Raw genomic sequence first — 17823 nt, forward strand, 5'->3', positions numbered from 1 at the left:
CCTTGTCATATACTATATAGCCAGAAAATAGGGAAATGACAAATTACCCTATTTTCAAAAAATAATGAACATGCTTTCGAGTATGTTCTCTAATTTTTCTTCTTCTCTTATTTTTTTTATTTTTGTCAATATTCTTCCCAAATTTTAACTGACAATTTGATGAATTTAGTATTTTTAGTTAAAAAGTACCAAAATTGGAGTTGAAACTACTAGAAAAGTATTAAAACAAAAATTCATGTTGAGACAGAATCTAAAACAATTATAAGTTTTTAAACCTTCTTAAAGATGCATGTTAGAAATAAAAACAATAAAGCAAAATTCATAAAATAGTCATATTAGGAAGGGCGGTCCAATTTATGTAGGAACACAAGATGGTTGTGATACCATGTTCAAGGAAAAAAGGCAAAGAAGGAAGAAAGTAACCAATGTCCTATTCAAATACAATTCAATAGTGGAGTCATTAGTAAAGTGTTAGACTTGCACAATCAATGGAACAATAAAAATATAAACAATAGTATAAATATGCATTTAATAATGAAGAGCTCATATACAGCTAACAATTTCTCTAACTACAACACATGCGATAATGATGATGATGATCATGTGTACAAGGACATCTTTAGGTAGCTATAATGTAGTACAAACTACAAATGTCTCCACACTAATAAAACTTCAAAGAAGATACTGGAAAATAAATAGGCAACAGTCAATAAAGCAGCTAAAATGAAATCAACTATAAAAATAAAATTTCCTGTTCGGCCCATGATGCTCTATTTAGAGCCAAGACAATATCCTCATGTAATGGCAAATCTCAAAGCACATAAACATTGATGTTTAAAGGTTGGATGAGGCTGAGCCATTCCTCCTATCAGGTTGGCAGGGGAAGAAAGATATTTAAAGGTTGAATGTCCATGTTGGAACTAAAAATGAAAAATGATAGCATAGTGAATTAGTGATCCTTACTGTTGGTGTCGTAAAGCCATTTCATTATCCATAGCAACAGATGCAAGAAAGTTGACAGGCTTCACAGTACGCATATTTTCTGTCAACCACTTTCCATAGGGTTTCGCTGCAGCTACTCTCTTTTTAACATCAGTATTTTCATACACCTAAAAAATAATAATAACAATTATTATATTAGAACAATTTTAAGGATTTTAGGAAAGAACTACAAAAGGGGACATACAACAAAAGCACATGGTGTGCATCACATCTAAGAATCTATAGGAGAATAGATGACCAAACTTACATTTAAACTTGTCATGACACAAAATTTTACATATTTAAGTAGTTCATGATTAACAACATGCAAAATATCATATATCAAAAGAACATATTCATACAGACCCACAAAAGCACACACACAAACAAGCATATACATGTACATTTGGTATAAATATATGCCTATATTCTGGTATATGTGGTGTAAATACATGTATGTAAATATATACATGTACAAGCATATGCATGTACGTGTATATGCTCCTTTTCTTGGGTGTGTGTATCTGTGGTCGAAGTATATGTTCTTGTTCACTTATTGTGGAAAAAGTAGTACAGCATAGCGTACATATTAGATTTAATCTCATGTAATAGGAGTTCAAGATTAAATCATTTACTACTACTTTATAATAACTATACGTAAGTTGGTGGATCCATGGTTCGATGAACTGTCCCAAACTAGGCTGTTTGGGATGTTTTGAGCCGTACCGGCCACAAACCGTGATGGTTCGACGTTCCAAATCAAAACATTAGATGAGGGAGAGGGAAAGAAAAGGAAAGAGAGGAAGAGAGAAAGAGGAGGGGAGAAAAAAAGGGGACGACACCATCGGAGTGTCGGCGGTGGCCCATCGAGGCCATCGGAGGGCCGCAGAAGCCTCTACGGCTCTGTGTCGCCCGATAGGACGTTTAATCGAGAGAGAGAGAGAGAGAAAGAGAAAAGCGAGGGTATCGGAGGGAGGCGCAGTCGGCAAAGAGGCCACCGGGGGCAGCGGGTAGCCACCAGACTACGGAAAAGGCGCAGGTGGAGCCACGATCATGGAACAGGGACGATCGCCCCTATTCATCGTATTTATTTTAAAACGATGATGAATAGTGAAACTGGCAATCGGTTCGGTGAAACCAACAAATCCCGACTTCACTATTTCATGAATTTTTTTAAAAAAAATTAAAGAAATAGTGAAGCCGGCAATGGGTGTGCCAACTTCACTTTGAAGTTTTTTAAAAAAAACCCATGAAACAGGGGCGATCGCCCCTGTTTCACGCCCGTGGAGCCACAGACCGTGATTTCGCCGTTTGGTGGCCACGACGGCCTCTTCACCGACTTTCCCTCCCTCCTTTTCTTTTCCTCCCTCCCTCTCTCTACTCTCTCTCTCAGTCACAATTTGGCAGAGGAAGTGAAGACCTTGGCGGCTCATTGAGTGTGCCCGCGGCCCGCCTATGGCCACATTGGCATTTCCTTTGGCCACCCTCTCCCTCCTTCCCCCTTGTCCCTCCCCCTCCTCTCTTTCTCTCTTTTCCTCCTCCTCAGTTTCTTTCTTTGCTTTTGTATCGATTCGTACCGGTCCGATCTAGTACGGATCCATACTGACTCGTATTGCTGACAGGCCAGCATGGGTCCCAATATCGGTTCAATGGACTTTGGGTGGATCAATTCGTAAATATGTGCAATGCATATTCTAAAATTTTTACCATTAGCATTGAGCAACACTTAAGATGATTATTTAACTAATATAGCAGAGTGATATCTCCATGGTCAAAAGATTCAAACTCACAAAGGTACTTATTAGTAGCAATAAGGTACAAATAGGTCACTAACTTTTTAGTCTTTTGCATATTTTAAGTCATAGGCTCAAGTTTCTCTCTCGATTTTTGTGAATTCATTGCCTAGTTCAGTATGCTACTATATACAATCTTTAAACTAACTTACTTGAGAACAGTATATGTTACAATGTTACAAATATACTTGATGCAGCTCCATGTGTCATCACTAATTGCCAATCAGTTGAGCTATTAAATACTTCACTAATAGTCATCATTAAGTCCATTATCTGAATTGGGCTATTAAATACTTCAAGTTCCATGTATCAATCAAATTAACACCTTAAAAAAAAAACAAAAAGCTTAGGAAGAATCACTGGCAATACTAATAATTACCAAACCTAGAATGATGATTGACCAATGAAAGGAAAAAGAACTGAAATTAGCTATCAATATTTTCAATTTTTCACAGACCATATATATATATATATATATATATATATATATATATATATATGTATACACATACATATATATATATATACACACACACACATACATACATACATACATACATACATATATATACACACACACACACACACACATACATATATATATATATATATATATATATATATATATATATATATATGTATACACATACATATATATATATATACACACACACACACACATACATACATACATACATACATACATATATATATATATATATATATATATATATATATATATATATATGTATGTATGTATGTATGTATGTGTATATATATGTATGTATGTGTGTGTATATATATATATGTATGTGTGTGTGTGTGTATATATATGTATGTGTGTGTGTGTATATATATATGTATGTGTGTGTGTGTATATGTATATATATATATATATATATATATATATATATATATATATATATATATATATATATATATGTATGTATGTATATGTATACATATACGTATACGTGTATATGTATACATATACGTATACGTGTATATGTATATGTATACGTATACGTGTATATGTATATGTGTATATGTATATCTATAGGTATATGTATATGTGTATGTATATATCTATATATATATATAGGTATATGTATATATATATATAGGTATATATATATCTATAGGTATATGTATACGTGTATATCTATAGGTATATGTGTGTGTGTGTGTGTATATATATATATATACCTATAGGTATATATGTATATATATATATACCTATACGTATACATATACGTGTATATATGTATGTATATCTATATATATATATATATATATATATATATATATATATATATATATACCTATACGTATACATATACGTGTATATATGTATGTATATCTATATATATATATATATATATATATATATATATATATATATATATAGGTATATGTATACGTGTATATCTATAGGTATCTATCTATATATATATATATATATATATATATATATATATAGGGATATGTATACGTGTATGTATATATCTATATATATATATATATAGGTATATGTATATGTATATATATATATATGTGTGTGTGTGTGTGTATATATGTATACGTGTATATCTATAGGTATATGTATACGTGTATGTATATGTGTGTGTGTGTGTGTGTGTGTGTAGGGCATATGTATATATGTATATGTACGTAAGTACGTACGTATGTAATGTATGTGTGTGTGTGTGTGTGTGTGTGTGTGTGTGTGTGTGTACACATGTATATACATGTATACATACATGTATTTATATTTAGCACATCATAGAACACTGAATGCTAAATTATGCTATTGTGCAATTACAGATATGGATTTAAATGCAAACCTGACCACTCTGCAGATCAACAGTAATCATCATTCCTGGACCTAATCGACCTTTCATTGTTACCTTAGTCTCATCCATTGGTAAAACACCAACCTGCAAATAACAGACAAACAACAAAAATCATGCAATGCATCATGGATCCTTATACCAAGAGCTAGTGAGTCTGATACGCACATATTCACTACAGTAGTGGAAAATGAACAAGCATTCAAATTGCATCAGGAATAAACATTCAAGATTGTGAAGCAAATATAAGGCAATCCATGGTTTCAAATGCCAGCCCATAGTAGGCTACAATTGATTATCAGGCATTCTTCCAACCCATGCCAGCTTGCATTGACCTGCACCAGTTCAGCTTTAGCTACCTGAAGCAGGAGTGGGTGCGTCAGCTGATTCGGATGCTGATATAGGGAAGTGAATCTCTTAAGAAAATGTAGAATAAAGAAAAAATTATGATGCAGGTATCAGGATGAATTAGATAAATTTCAAAGCTATTTTTCGGACAAGAAATATTGCAAGCAAATGATCGATCGTTGAGCATCAAAGTGGACATGCCAAAAGTTAAGGGAAGTAACTCGTTCACTTTTCCCTTAAACCAGGAAAAAGCTTGAAAGATAAGTCATGGTCACATTTAACACTGAACTCCAGAAAGTTTAACTTGTTATATCATGACTAGTTTGTGAAGCGCACCCAATTGGAGTGACCAACTTAATATCTGCAATTTCTCGCGCACATTAAGCTAACATAGGGGTGCAATCTGCAAGGACAGCTAGGTTCAGGTTAGGTTGAGATCATATATCGAGGCCCATGGGCCTGACCTGAACCCAACCCTCAGCCAATCCATGGACCTGTCTTAGTTGGCCCAACCCTCTCTAGTTTTGGGCTTCATATTTGGCCATGGTTTGTCGTATCGCTCAATATGGGGTGTACCATACCATTTCGGGAGGAAACCAGTACGAAACTCAATGTCAAACAAGCCCCATACCACCCCGTACCAAAGAGTATTGCCATGTATCGACTTGTATCGAGGCATACCGAGTTGTGTACCAACCTGTACCAAAGCATACCAGCTGGTATCGAGGCATACCAAAAGAAAAGAAAAATGGTTACCTATTTTGGTATCAGATGAGTACCATACCATACCGATAGTATCATACCATACCGGTAATATATCGATAGAGTAACCGGGCTATTTTGGACTAAATCACTCTACAAAGTAAATAAGATAAACAAATCTCTAAACCAATATTACATTCTGTGGCTCAAATTTGCCCCATAAAACTGCCACTTAAAGATATATATTGAAACTAATATAATATAATGTATAGCCCTTGAACCAAGGGGTTGAGAAGCCCTGCCCTGACGGCTGGGAGGTCATGTTTGACTGATCTTTACCTGACCCACGAACCCAGCAGGTCAGATTAGGTGGATTCAGTGCAGGTTGGATAAAAAAATTGGGTCGAAAATTACCAACCCTAAGCTAACATTCATTACGCTGAATGAAGCAGCAGAAGAGACTGCGTTTCTTGAACACTTCTATGGATTTCAGCACTAAATGTTTGCTGATATTTATGACATAGTTCATTTTTCTTCCATCTTCACTTTAACATAGAAGGGACCAAGGCTTTTACATCCCGACAGGGCAAGGGGCATCCCAACTATCCCATCCCACTCCTGTCAGAAAATAGGATCATGATGGGTTCAAGACTCCGAAACCCATTCACACAACGAGAAAAGAAGAAAAAAGAAATAAGGAAATGAAGGAAAGATGAAGACAAGGAAAGAGCGAAAGAAAAGAAGAAGAAAAATGAAGAAAAAGAAAGGAAGGGAGAAGAAAAGAAAAGAAAAAGCTAAGGAAAGAAAGGAAGGTAGAAGAAACAAAGAAAAGAAGGAAAGAAAGAAAAAAACCAAAAAGAAAGGAAAAAAGTAAAGAAGAAGAAGAGAGAGATGGAGGACATCTACCAAGACTATTGCCGGGATAAAACATAACTGCCGGGCATCCTATTCCATGGAGAAAACTGGACACCTTCATCCCATGGGATTTAAAACCTTGGAAGGGATAATGTCAATAATAAACTATGGCAAGCAATACAGAACATTTTCTTTGGAGAAATTGTGCAGTTTGTTCACTAGATGAAGCATAGGAACATCTGCTGGTATTATCCTTTATGGAGTGAAGATAACAATGTTCTGAACGTGTTTGATATAAGTGAAATTCTAAGAAACACACTCTTAAAATGGAAATTGAATAGTAAATGAAAATTTATATAATCAAGTACCTCTAAAATGAGTGAATATATTGTTTACCTCAGATGCAACATAAACTACATCATCAATTGTTCGCCAATATCGAGCAGGACGAAGACCATTTCGATCAAGACAGGCTCCTACTGTTTTTCCATCACTAGATCCATCAAAAGATAATAATTAGTTGTCTATATTTAGTTGCTAAAAAGCATGTCCAATTTATAACTAAATAAATCTTATGTTAACAAACTACAGAGCACAAGCTGCTTTCTTTACTTGCGTTCTAAAATTTATGGCTGGATATTCACTTTCTCGCCCAATACTTCTAACTCACAATGGTATGCAATATTGATTAAGGAGAAATCTTTCAGCTAGAAAGTCATCCTTTAATGGTTTATTATCTATAAATATAACCATGCACAAAGTAGCTTAAGTTTAGAAGTAAATTCTTTAACCACTTAATAAGGTCCTATTAATTTATTTGCATGAAACCATTTAAATGTTTAAGGACCAGAAAGAGCATTTAAATTGTTTTAACAACCCTGCCCTGTAGGGAACTCCTAATTTTACAACTCTAGTTTGTATACATGCATACAGGGCAGGGCATGGAGGGAGTGGGTGGGTAGATAGGCAGGGTCTTCCACTTAATTGTATGCCATTACCCAACTATACATTATGTGCTTATTGCAATTGATTTTATGTCAAGAGGGATACTTGCAGTAGCAAGTGGAATCAACATAAATGATACTCTTACCAGGATCCAGTCACTAATCATCACTTGAACACTCGAGAAAAAAGGTATAGATGCATGTTTCTAAATAAAATTTACACTAAAGGTAGATTGATATCAACATGATTTGTTCTCATTTTCCTTAAATACAACAAATTTGAATACATATGACAACAGTATGAAGGGGTACGATACTAATATACTCTGCCAAAACTCTTCCTAAGGGCAACACAAGTATACAACCCTTGGAAGGAGAAATATATTGCAAAATGGATAGCAAGAGCCAAGAAGCAAACAAGCATAAGAAAAAACAATTAGAAGAAGGAAAGCAAGATTGAATAAGGGAATAGAAGTACATGTGCAGTATAGCCATGATTCCGTCTTTCTGTTTACAACAACCACTATAGCAGAATAACCAGAATATCGCCTAGGCTGCCACTCCCCCCTGTACCCACTTTTCATTTATTAAGGTAATCATATGGGCCCAAACAGAGCCGGATAAACAAGTGAAGGAGAGAACAAAAACCACTGCTGATAATAACAATAAATTATATTACGAAAACCACAATCAGAACCCATAAATTTCAACTAGTGACTAAAACAACATGCCAACTTACAACAGATATGACAAACACAATGGACCTCTAAGTGATAAATACACAATACCTGAATAAAAGTAAGGCAGGTCCATCCCAAGCTTCCATTTGTCCTTTATAATAGTCATAAAAATCAACAACCTAACATCGCAAAAGAATATAAACAAATACATGTTATGGAAGTTTAATGGTACAAATGGAAATGTGGAACAGAATGTATTCTCTAGACGAACTTTTAATCATATAAACTCCGCTGGCATAAAGCTAGAGGAGACAGAAACAGTAAAGAAACATATAAACATCTAATTAGAAAGAAAAAGAAAGAAAAGAAACTAAGTAAGAAATATATATGCAATCTTTTGTACAAGCACATTAAAAATAATACACTAGCCCATAGAACATGTAAGCAAATCTTACCTCTGGATATTTTATCATCAATGTTGGATGATTCTTATATGCCTCCGGTACAAGAATCATCAGAGCTTCTGCTGGGTTTCGACCACTTCTTAGCAACAACTGGCCAAAAAAGAGACAAGGAAAATATATAAATAACCCATCAAAGACATGAAATTACAAAACTCTTAACAGAATGAAAACAGAAACAGTTGAAATTTACATAACAGTTTCTGATGTTACAAATGAGCACTTCATAACTCCCAGTAAATTTGAACAATTAGAAACCCAAAAGACATAGATGTATTTCTTCATGTTCACACTTTTATGCAGTTAAGTTGTTTAAGATCAGAAAATAAATATCCCTATCTTAAAGTATCTGTTCATATAGAGAAATATCCTGATTTCTATATCTATAATCAATGGCTGATCCTAATAATTGACGATCTACTATAAGCCCATGACTCTTTCATGATGATCCCTCATCTTCTAGAGGAGCAAAACACTAAACATTCTTCCTCATTCGAATGTAAAGGTCAAGTTTCATGCACTGTCCCATACTGACATAAGGTTATTTAGCATTACTACCTATAGATGTCAATGTCATACGTGCTATTCTTCTTTATTATGACAGATAATAGCAGTTTAGGTTGTGGAAAATATGTCATTCTCATGAATAGGAAAAACATATTTAAATTCATTATCAGTGCAAGTGTTTCTATTATCTTAGACCTGTACTACTTATTATCTGATCTAGCAAGTTGCTTATAACACATATTACCATGCACTTCAATACTTAGGCAGACTGTCATCACAAATTCAACAACCGTTAGTAGGTGAGATGGGAAAGCTGGTGTCTAATTGTCTCATAATGAAATATTTCTCATGCAGGATCATTAGATAACTATTCATATCAGGTCATTTGCTTCTCCAATAATTATTGACTCTATAGCATTCCTTTCCAACACTTGCACCTCAAAGTCCGCTAGCATTACCAGAGTATGTTACTTGTGCTTTTTCTCCATATATAACACTCAGTTAAGTCAAAAAGCATGAAAATAGACTATCATATTAACTGAACTAAAAACCTAGGAGAAGCATGTTCTGGATCTCAAGGACTGAACATTTAAGAATTGTTTAAACATAATTCACACCAGGAAGGAAATAAATAGCCACATTAATTCAAAAAATAGTTTTGATTTGGAACTCATACGTCAAAGATCACAGAAAAAGAATTATTAGCTGCATGAAGCTTCTACATGGGTGCTGCTCTTAATATGAAGACTCACTACATCTCAGACTACCAGCTTCGAATGCTTTTGAGTTTTGAGTTTTCTAGTGCTTGACGACTAGCTACTGAAGCCATGGATCTACTTAAATAACCTTTTAACTTCACTGAATGCACATTCCATCATAACCTTGCCCTGTTTTATACCAGTTGATCCTGTTAAAGAGATTCTGATCAATTATCAAATAGTCTCACGATATGTGCTACCCCAAAATATGGAACATACAGGTATTACAAACTCAGGATATAAATCTAATACTCTGAAGAAAATTGAAAGGCAAAATTTAAACTCAATAACTCTCAAGACAAATAAATTAAAGCAACCTTGTCCTTGATCTGTAGTTCACAGCATTGTTCTTCATCTTGAGACAGCTAGTACATACAAAACCAAATATTTTTGAAAGCATATCTCTTGCAATTTTCGCCCTCCATAACACTGTTCTTTTATAAACTTATAGCTTTGTCTAAAGTAGCCATCATATTGTATCTCTTTTACAGTAATAGTAGAATGCTTGTCCCAGGAGGTAGACAATTTAGAAATGATCACAATTTGTTTCAGTAGATGATTTTCTTGGTTAGCTTGAAAGAAAAACTTAACCAAGTCTACAAAGTTAGGTCACCTGATCATAGTTTTACCTTTACCTCCAACAAAGTGTTCAAAGAATGGCTTGTCCTCAGAGGTTAACGCATGCAAGCATGGTTACATGAAGCAATGGTACATTATGCATGAAAAAGAAAAACACATGTGTTACTCAATAGTCAACATGCCTAAAGCCCAAGGCCCAATTATCACCAACTTCTAAAATGATTTTTTTTTTATATGCAAATAAGTAGAATCCAAAATCTCCACTTATGGAAGGAACTTCATTTTGCTAACTAGATGACAGATTCCTAACTGATTAAACTCAACATTGTCATAACATTAACAAGAATTGAATTCCCTGGATATTACCTGGGTATTTTATCCCCTCTCTCTCTCTCTCTCTCTATCTCTTTCTCTCATGTATGTGTTGGCATGACGGGTGTGTAGGAGAGGCCTGTAGGTAATTGCCTACACAATGGGGGCAGACTCCCACAAATGCCACTAACACCCAAAACCCTGGTGAAGGTGGAACTCAAACCCATGTCTCAGGTATAACACCAAGAGACCACCAACAAGGTAAACTGGCACCTTTATGACAGGCTATCTAGTTGATAACATCATTAAGTACAGCTTCTGGGTAGGTTTCATAGCTTAAGATCATATACAGGCCTTATAACTAAAATGAACTTTTAATGGCCTTTCAACTATTCAGATCTTCTCTTTTCTTAATTACACTTTCAAATGATTAGATCAAGGTAGTATAAATACTATTACAACCTTCAGATCAACAAGTTACATTGGAAGTTTGAAAGTGGTAAGTGATCTAAAGAGTGGTGAAGTCACCTCTGCAGCGCTATCAAGATTTGCTGAATCAGATGCCTTTGTATCTCCATATGGACGAATTTCATTTTCACGACCACGCCAAACAGGGGATTTTAGTGTTCCTTCTCGAGATTGCATCCAGTTCAGGTTGCCCTATAAAGAAACATTTTTATCAGAAATATTCCAATGAATAACATAATCTGTTCATAATAAATATATCTATTAAAAATTTCATAATAAGAATTGCAACTGAAAATTTCATAGTGTTAAATTTCCAACACAATCAAGACAAAAAATCTGACCTGTATTGTATTGATCTCTCCATTATGACCAAGTAACCTCATTGGTTGTGCAAGAGGCCACCTAGGACTAGTGTTTGTGCTGTATCTTCGATGGTAGATGGCAAAAGATGATCTGTAAAGTTCATTCTGGAGGTCCAAATAAAATTGCCCCAAAGCCTCAGAGCGAAGCATGCCCTTGTATACAATTGTTCGATGTGACAAAGAACAAAAATAGAGCTCATCTTTCCATTCTTCAGATTTTACTGCTCGCTCAATCAGCTTTCGGCAAATGTATAGTTCTCTTTCAATGTCATCAATGTTCTCCTCTTTTGAAACTTTGACAAACACTTGTTGTATGTTAGGCATGGTTTCTTTTGCATAGTAACCAACTACTGATGTATTTACAGGAACTGGTCTCCACCCAAGCACCTCCAAACCTTCTTCTGAAAATGTCTTCATGATAACTATATAAAAACATATTGATAACTTCAGTGTATGCACATATGTTTACTGAACCTGAATCTTAAGCTGGGGTAAACAATGATTACAATTGCTAAAGATATCTATTAATAGAAGATGATGAAAAGAAGAAATTAGGAATATAAATAGAAGCCTAACCCGAAAAGGAGTTAGAAAAGCAGGTAGTACCATCCAAGTGAAAATGATTGCAGGAATCATTCAACAGATGACAAATTGTTTTTTGAAAATATGGTATCGATGATTATAATACATACTGGCATGTGATCCTTCACCACTGAAACATTAGAATTTCTTTATGCTAACTAAAAAGCATTTTTTAAAAAAAATCTAGAAGAATGAAAGAAACAGATGTTACTGGAGGCACAAAGAATGGAAATAAAGAAATCTATAAGCTTGAGAGAAGAAATTTTAAAAGAAAATAAAAGTAAGTTATTCCTCAGGAATTACCTGATTTTGCTTCATTCATAAACCTTTCTTCTCGGGGAAGAAAAATCATGCCAACACCAGTATTAAACCTGCCCAATGAAGCAAGACCTTGTTTGCTGGCCCAGTCATCATACAAATCCCATGGAACTGAAGTCATTAGTCCAGCCCCATCGCCAGAGTTATTATCTGCAGCACAACCTCCACGATGTTCCATGCAGCCAAGAGCTGCAAGAGCATCTTGAATAATCTTATGGGAAGGTTCATTTTTCAAATTTGCAATGAATCCAACTCCACAAGCTCCTCTCTCCGATATGATATCACTCAAATTTGCAACCTGTTAATTTATGAATTATATGATTCAAGATAGAATAGAATAAAATTTCTTTGATTAGCAATTGACAAATATACATTAGACTTATCGTGTGAGAGTGATTTATATTTACTTAGAAGATGCATTTGATGGAACCCAACTAGGCCAAAATTACTGAAATTTCACATTTGATGTTTGTCATATGGTTATGCATATTGGCTCAACAAAAATAAAATGGAACCAGCCCAGGTAATAAGCACAATGTGGGTGTCAACTCAACCATTGTCACTTTACAGCATGGAATTCACAATTTACATTTTTGGAAGACAAGAAGATATAGATTATATCATCACTTTTCCATATATAAATTAATAGATATGAGTTGGGTTATACATTTTATATTAACTCCTTCAAAAGGAGATAACGATTTTAACATCATTGATAGCAAGGTCTGCCATACCAACCTATACCACCCCATATGGAACCAATATTATACCATATTATAAAGGGACCAGTATATTACTGAGGTTCGGTTTGGTATATCAGCTAAACCAATCTATATTGGTCTAAACTGAGTGGAACCACCTGGCTTTGTGCAGTACCATAGCTAGGAGTGAGGAAGAGTTTTGGAAACTTGCCTTGGTACAGCATGCACACCATATCATATGGATTGTATTTGTACCATATCATACCGATTGTACCATGCAAATAGGTAGTGTACGAGTACGGTTCTCGTTACCGATTTGCAGACCTTGACTAATTGGCTATCCAAATTTAAGATCCAAATTATTAAACAGGATCTACACTGCAAAAAATGCCAAGAAACCGAAATTTACATATTTTGGTTGTCTCTAACCTATGCACCAAGTTAGTACAAAAATGAACCATATCTACTATATTAGTTTATTAAAATACATGACAAAGCACGTAAATTGAAAATCCACTTTATGGATCTTAAGATATGAATAGACTAAAATTTACTAGGTTTTGATAATTAGATCATACTAAAACATAGCATCACGCTACTAAAACTGTTCGTTTTTGTACCTACTTGATAATTAGGTTGAGGCCACCAAAATATATGCATTTCAATTTCTAGGTGTTTTTTTGCAGTATAGAACCATGTTCAACAATTTGGATTTTGAACTTAGGTAGTTCATCATTGATCTTGAATCTTGAACACCTTTTCCAAAGAGTCAATTTAAAGTGTATAGTCCAACCCTACACATATACATATATATGCATGAAAATGCATATGTGCACACATATATGTATAAATATGTGTGTGTCTGTATGTCTGTCTGTCTGTCTGTCAGTAAGTCAGTCTGTATGTATGTAAAACAAATAATTATATCAACAAAGGAAAACAGGAAGACATTAAGATAAAGAGCAACTATCAAGAACATGGCATAATAAAAACACAAACTCCAAATCTCCAGAAGTCAAATGTTATTGGCTTATATGTAGCAAAGACCGGTATTTTCTTCTAAATTGAGAGTTAAATTATTGCATTAATTATCTAAAACAGGCAAGGGATACATGAACGCTGTCTTGAGCCGATCATTTTTTATCTTACATCACAAAATCACACAAGCGATTTAGCAGGAAAGCTGATTGATTGTGTGGATATCTAGGATTTATTCATGGTAAGATGGAAGAACATGCTTGCATGGGAAAAAGTCCATGTCAATTAAATAGTATGCATCGATTCTTCAAGATTAAATTGATAATAGCATGTAGTTGTCCTAATATTTGTGGTCATCTTTCCCACTAATACCCATAATGATCATCAATTATTACGATTAACGGTTTCAAGGCTTGTTTGGTGTTCCAAAGTAATCCAAATTTTAGACCAACTAGAAATAATGAACTTGATAAGGCTCCTAGGCTCCTAGTAAGTTTATAACCACTGCAGAGAGCTATAATTTACCTGATAAGTTGACATAAACAGCCAGATAATTGAATTAATTGAATGTCCTGTTAGCATGTATATTTGAGAAGTCCTATTCCCAACTTACTGGACCTGTTTAGTCCTTTTGTAAAGTCAAGCAAATCCGTTACTTTGTAAGAGTGTCAAAAGTGAAGGAATACCAATCAGGTTATTTCTTAAAAATTCTTAATAATATCATAAAATGTAAAGAAAGAACAAAGAGTTTTACTGACAGAACAATAACCATTCATGATTCAAGGCATATTTGGGCCAGCTTGGTTGAGAAATAAGTGATGAGCCCCAATCATGTTTCTCCCTAATTGTGTCAAAAGACAAGCCTAATTGAGACTCAGTGCAGATACTTTCTAGTGATTGCAACAATATACTGTGCCAAATTTTTCAGTTTTGATGGCATGATGTACCATTTTTTTTCTTTTCTAGTGCAAATATGTCATAACTGCATGGATGGCTAAATGATTCTGAAAGGATAAATCCACCCCCACAAAGATAGAATTAAAATGCTTCACAATCTTAGCAAGATCTAGGACAAAGTTCACGCCAATGTTCACCTATAGAGTACTAAGGACTAACATCAGACCCTAGAGGCCTGTGTTTAGTATGACTTTGAACCCAACTCTCCAGGCCCCCAGTCATCATTTAGCCGATATTACCTGCAAAGCACCATCACAAGAGTTTTACCATGATTTTAGGTAATGCCCAAGCTCTCCACAATGCAATTTTTGCAATAATTATTTTCCCTACCAAAAGCACCGGAGATATGCGAGTTAAATCTCCAATACATAACTACAATGAATTGAGACAAAAGACATGGATGATCCTAGAGTACTCTGTAAAGATAAGTAACATGTCTTCATCTCCTCAAACTGCACAAACTTGTTTTGCATCATAATAAGCCTCACAATTAGGGCACAAATGACCCTACAATGATCTCCTAATTATACATCACCGAGAAGGTGAATTGCAAAAAAAAATCCTAGGCTTGGTATTTGGCACTAAGTTTTCTCCTTGCACTAAAACATTCAAGCACTTCTATACCACAATTTTTTTAATGAAAGAGATGATCTCCAGAATGCTAGAATACTAAAATTTAATGTGGTAACTAGATAATCATCATCCTGTCCTTCACGATGTTACTTGCAGTTCGCGATGTTACTTGCAGTTCTAGCATAATCTGAAAAGCATCATTTCATGCTGCAAGCTGTAGCAAGTTAGGGACTTTTATCAACTCTATGTACATCACCAAAGTCCACTTATATCCAATTGACTACCTAAAATCCAATCTCAGTAAAGTGTACTTACCACAGCTCAAATAGCAGCAGTCCAAACAGGCCCTTACTTCAACTCTACTCACAATACTCATGAAATAATAATCTCAATAGCCAACAAAAAGTTGCCCTGCTTGTAAGCAGTCTACCTAACTCACATCGTCAATTCTCAATAACAATACCAGAAACACCATAAATCTAGAAAGCCAGTCTAGCATGATTACACTGTAATATGCAATCCATCAGACAAGAAATTTACATCAAACAGTTCCGGTCACTGATCAGACAAGCTCAGTAGATTTTTTTTTGACGAATAAAATTAATCAAAAAAGCGGCAACTCCCGGTACAAAGTACGCAAATTTCCATCATATAACTGAAGGAAAAAAAATCCAAACCTTTAAAAGCACTTCGGATCACCTATAACCAAATAATCTAAAAGGTTTCAGACCGGATATATGATCAAAAAGTTCAAAGTTTGAATGTACATAAGCCATGAAGCAGAACAGGAGGAGATCAGTAGAAGAACCAGCAAGCATATCGAAAACAGAGTACCTTAGACCGATGATCATCATCCTGCTGTCGACGCTGGCGCGAGGAGACGTTTGATGATGCATTAAGGGCGGCGCTGGAGACGTCGAAGTCGAGGACGGCCCTCACGGACGCCGAAGACCAGCTCCTCCGGCCGAGTCTCCTCGACCTTTGCGGCCGGAGAGAAAGAGCGGAGAGATCGCCGAGGAGGAGGGTCCGGTGGGAAGCGAGGAGGGCAAGGTTGGAGGGGGAGGAGCGGACGAGGATCTTGGGAGAAGGGGTCGGGTGCGGGAGAGCCGCCATTCCCTGATCGCAGGGCGAAAGGCGAGGATCGCGCGGATAATAATAATAATAACAGTAAAATCGGGAAGAAGGCCAAGAATAAGCGGGATAGGAAAGGGAAAAATCCTGTGGAGGGAATAAGATGAGGATAAATGTGTGCGTGAGAGAGAGAGAGAGCAAGAGGAAACGCCCGCCGCCGCTCACGTCTACCTTCAGAGACGAGAACAGGGAGAAAACGAGGAAGAAACGACACGATTCAGATAAACTGGCCCTGGGGACTGGGAGGGGTTATTGGAGTTTTGGGTGTGGTATGCCGCAGGACGATGGGAGAGCGGGTGCCGGTTGCGGCTTTCGCTCGAAAGAATGATCAACCGTTGGATTACGCCTCTCAAAACATGCGCACAGCTCTCAAAGCACCCTCAGTATCTTCCCTCCCTCCATCTGCACAGCTCTTAAAGCAGCTATTACACCATCCAATGGTTGGTATCTTTCGCATGAAAGATACAATTCGAACTCCAGTTTCCATTCAGGCGTTAGTTTCCTAAGAAAATAAAAAAAATTGCTGCACAAGTAATTGATGATCTAGACTTTCTTTTTTTTTTTTTTCTTTTAAATTTTTTAGATCTAACTACGCTACAGAATTCTAAATAAATGCAATCACTCATTTTGGTCAACAATATATCTCGAAGACAGCCCGTTAATACATATAAGATTTTCAAATACTCTAGACATTCAATACATAATTAGATGGGAACCATCCAGTCAATAGAATAATTAGGCTACACTGGCCATTACCTGTACTTGAAAGGACTATAGCTCAAAAATTTTTGCTCATCAAAATAAATCTATGTGATTAAATTTGGTACTTCGTGAGATACTATCATGGATCCATGATCAGATCTAATAGCTCACGGTGGTATAACACATATATATTATAATGATGTTAAGGACCTTCAAAATTTTCATTATTTATTTTAATATCTTCAAGACTCGGATCCTCAATGCAACTATGAAAATACAAT

The 17823-nt window shown here is 35.4% G+C and overlaps 1 protein-coding gene across 2 annotated transcripts in view; it reads right to left on the minus strand.

The window, feature by feature from the left end:
• LOC105057601 (ferredoxin-dependent glutamate synthase, chloroplastic) overlaps positions 1-17046 on the minus strand; it is a 45319-nt gene extending 28273 nt beyond the window's left edge. Inside the window, exons 1-9 of one of the 2 annotated variants that reach the window (XM_010940252.3) lie at positions 16544-17046; positions 12486-12798; positions 11580-12022; positions 11299-11430; positions 8609-8707; positions 8262-8332; positions 6926-7022; positions 4619-4711; positions 964-1109 (exon numbers count right to left, since the gene is read on the minus strand). In XM_010940252.3, the coding sequence (XP_010938554.1) occupies positions 964-1109; positions 4619-4711; positions 6926-7022; positions 8262-8332; positions 8609-8707; positions 11299-11430; positions 11580-12022; positions 12486-12798; positions 16544-16822 (1673 nt within the window). In that variant the 5' untranslated portion in view covers positions 16823-17046. The remainder of the gene's footprint in view (positions 1-963; positions 1110-4618; positions 4712-6925; positions 7023-8261; positions 8333-8608; positions 8708-11298; positions 11431-11579; positions 12023-12485; positions 12799-16543) is intronic. The other variant, XM_029268260.2, reaches the window with a different exon arrangement.
• Positions 17047-17823: the final 777 nt, after the last annotated feature.

The sequence above is a fragment of the Elaeis guineensis genome, chromosome 14, assembly GCF_000442705.2.
Source record: "Elaeis guineensis isolate ETL-2024a chromosome 14, EG11, whole genome shotgun sequence".
Classification (NCBI taxonomy): domain Eukaryota; kingdom Viridiplantae; phylum Streptophyta; class Magnoliopsida; order Arecales; family Arecaceae; genus Elaeis; species Elaeis guineensis.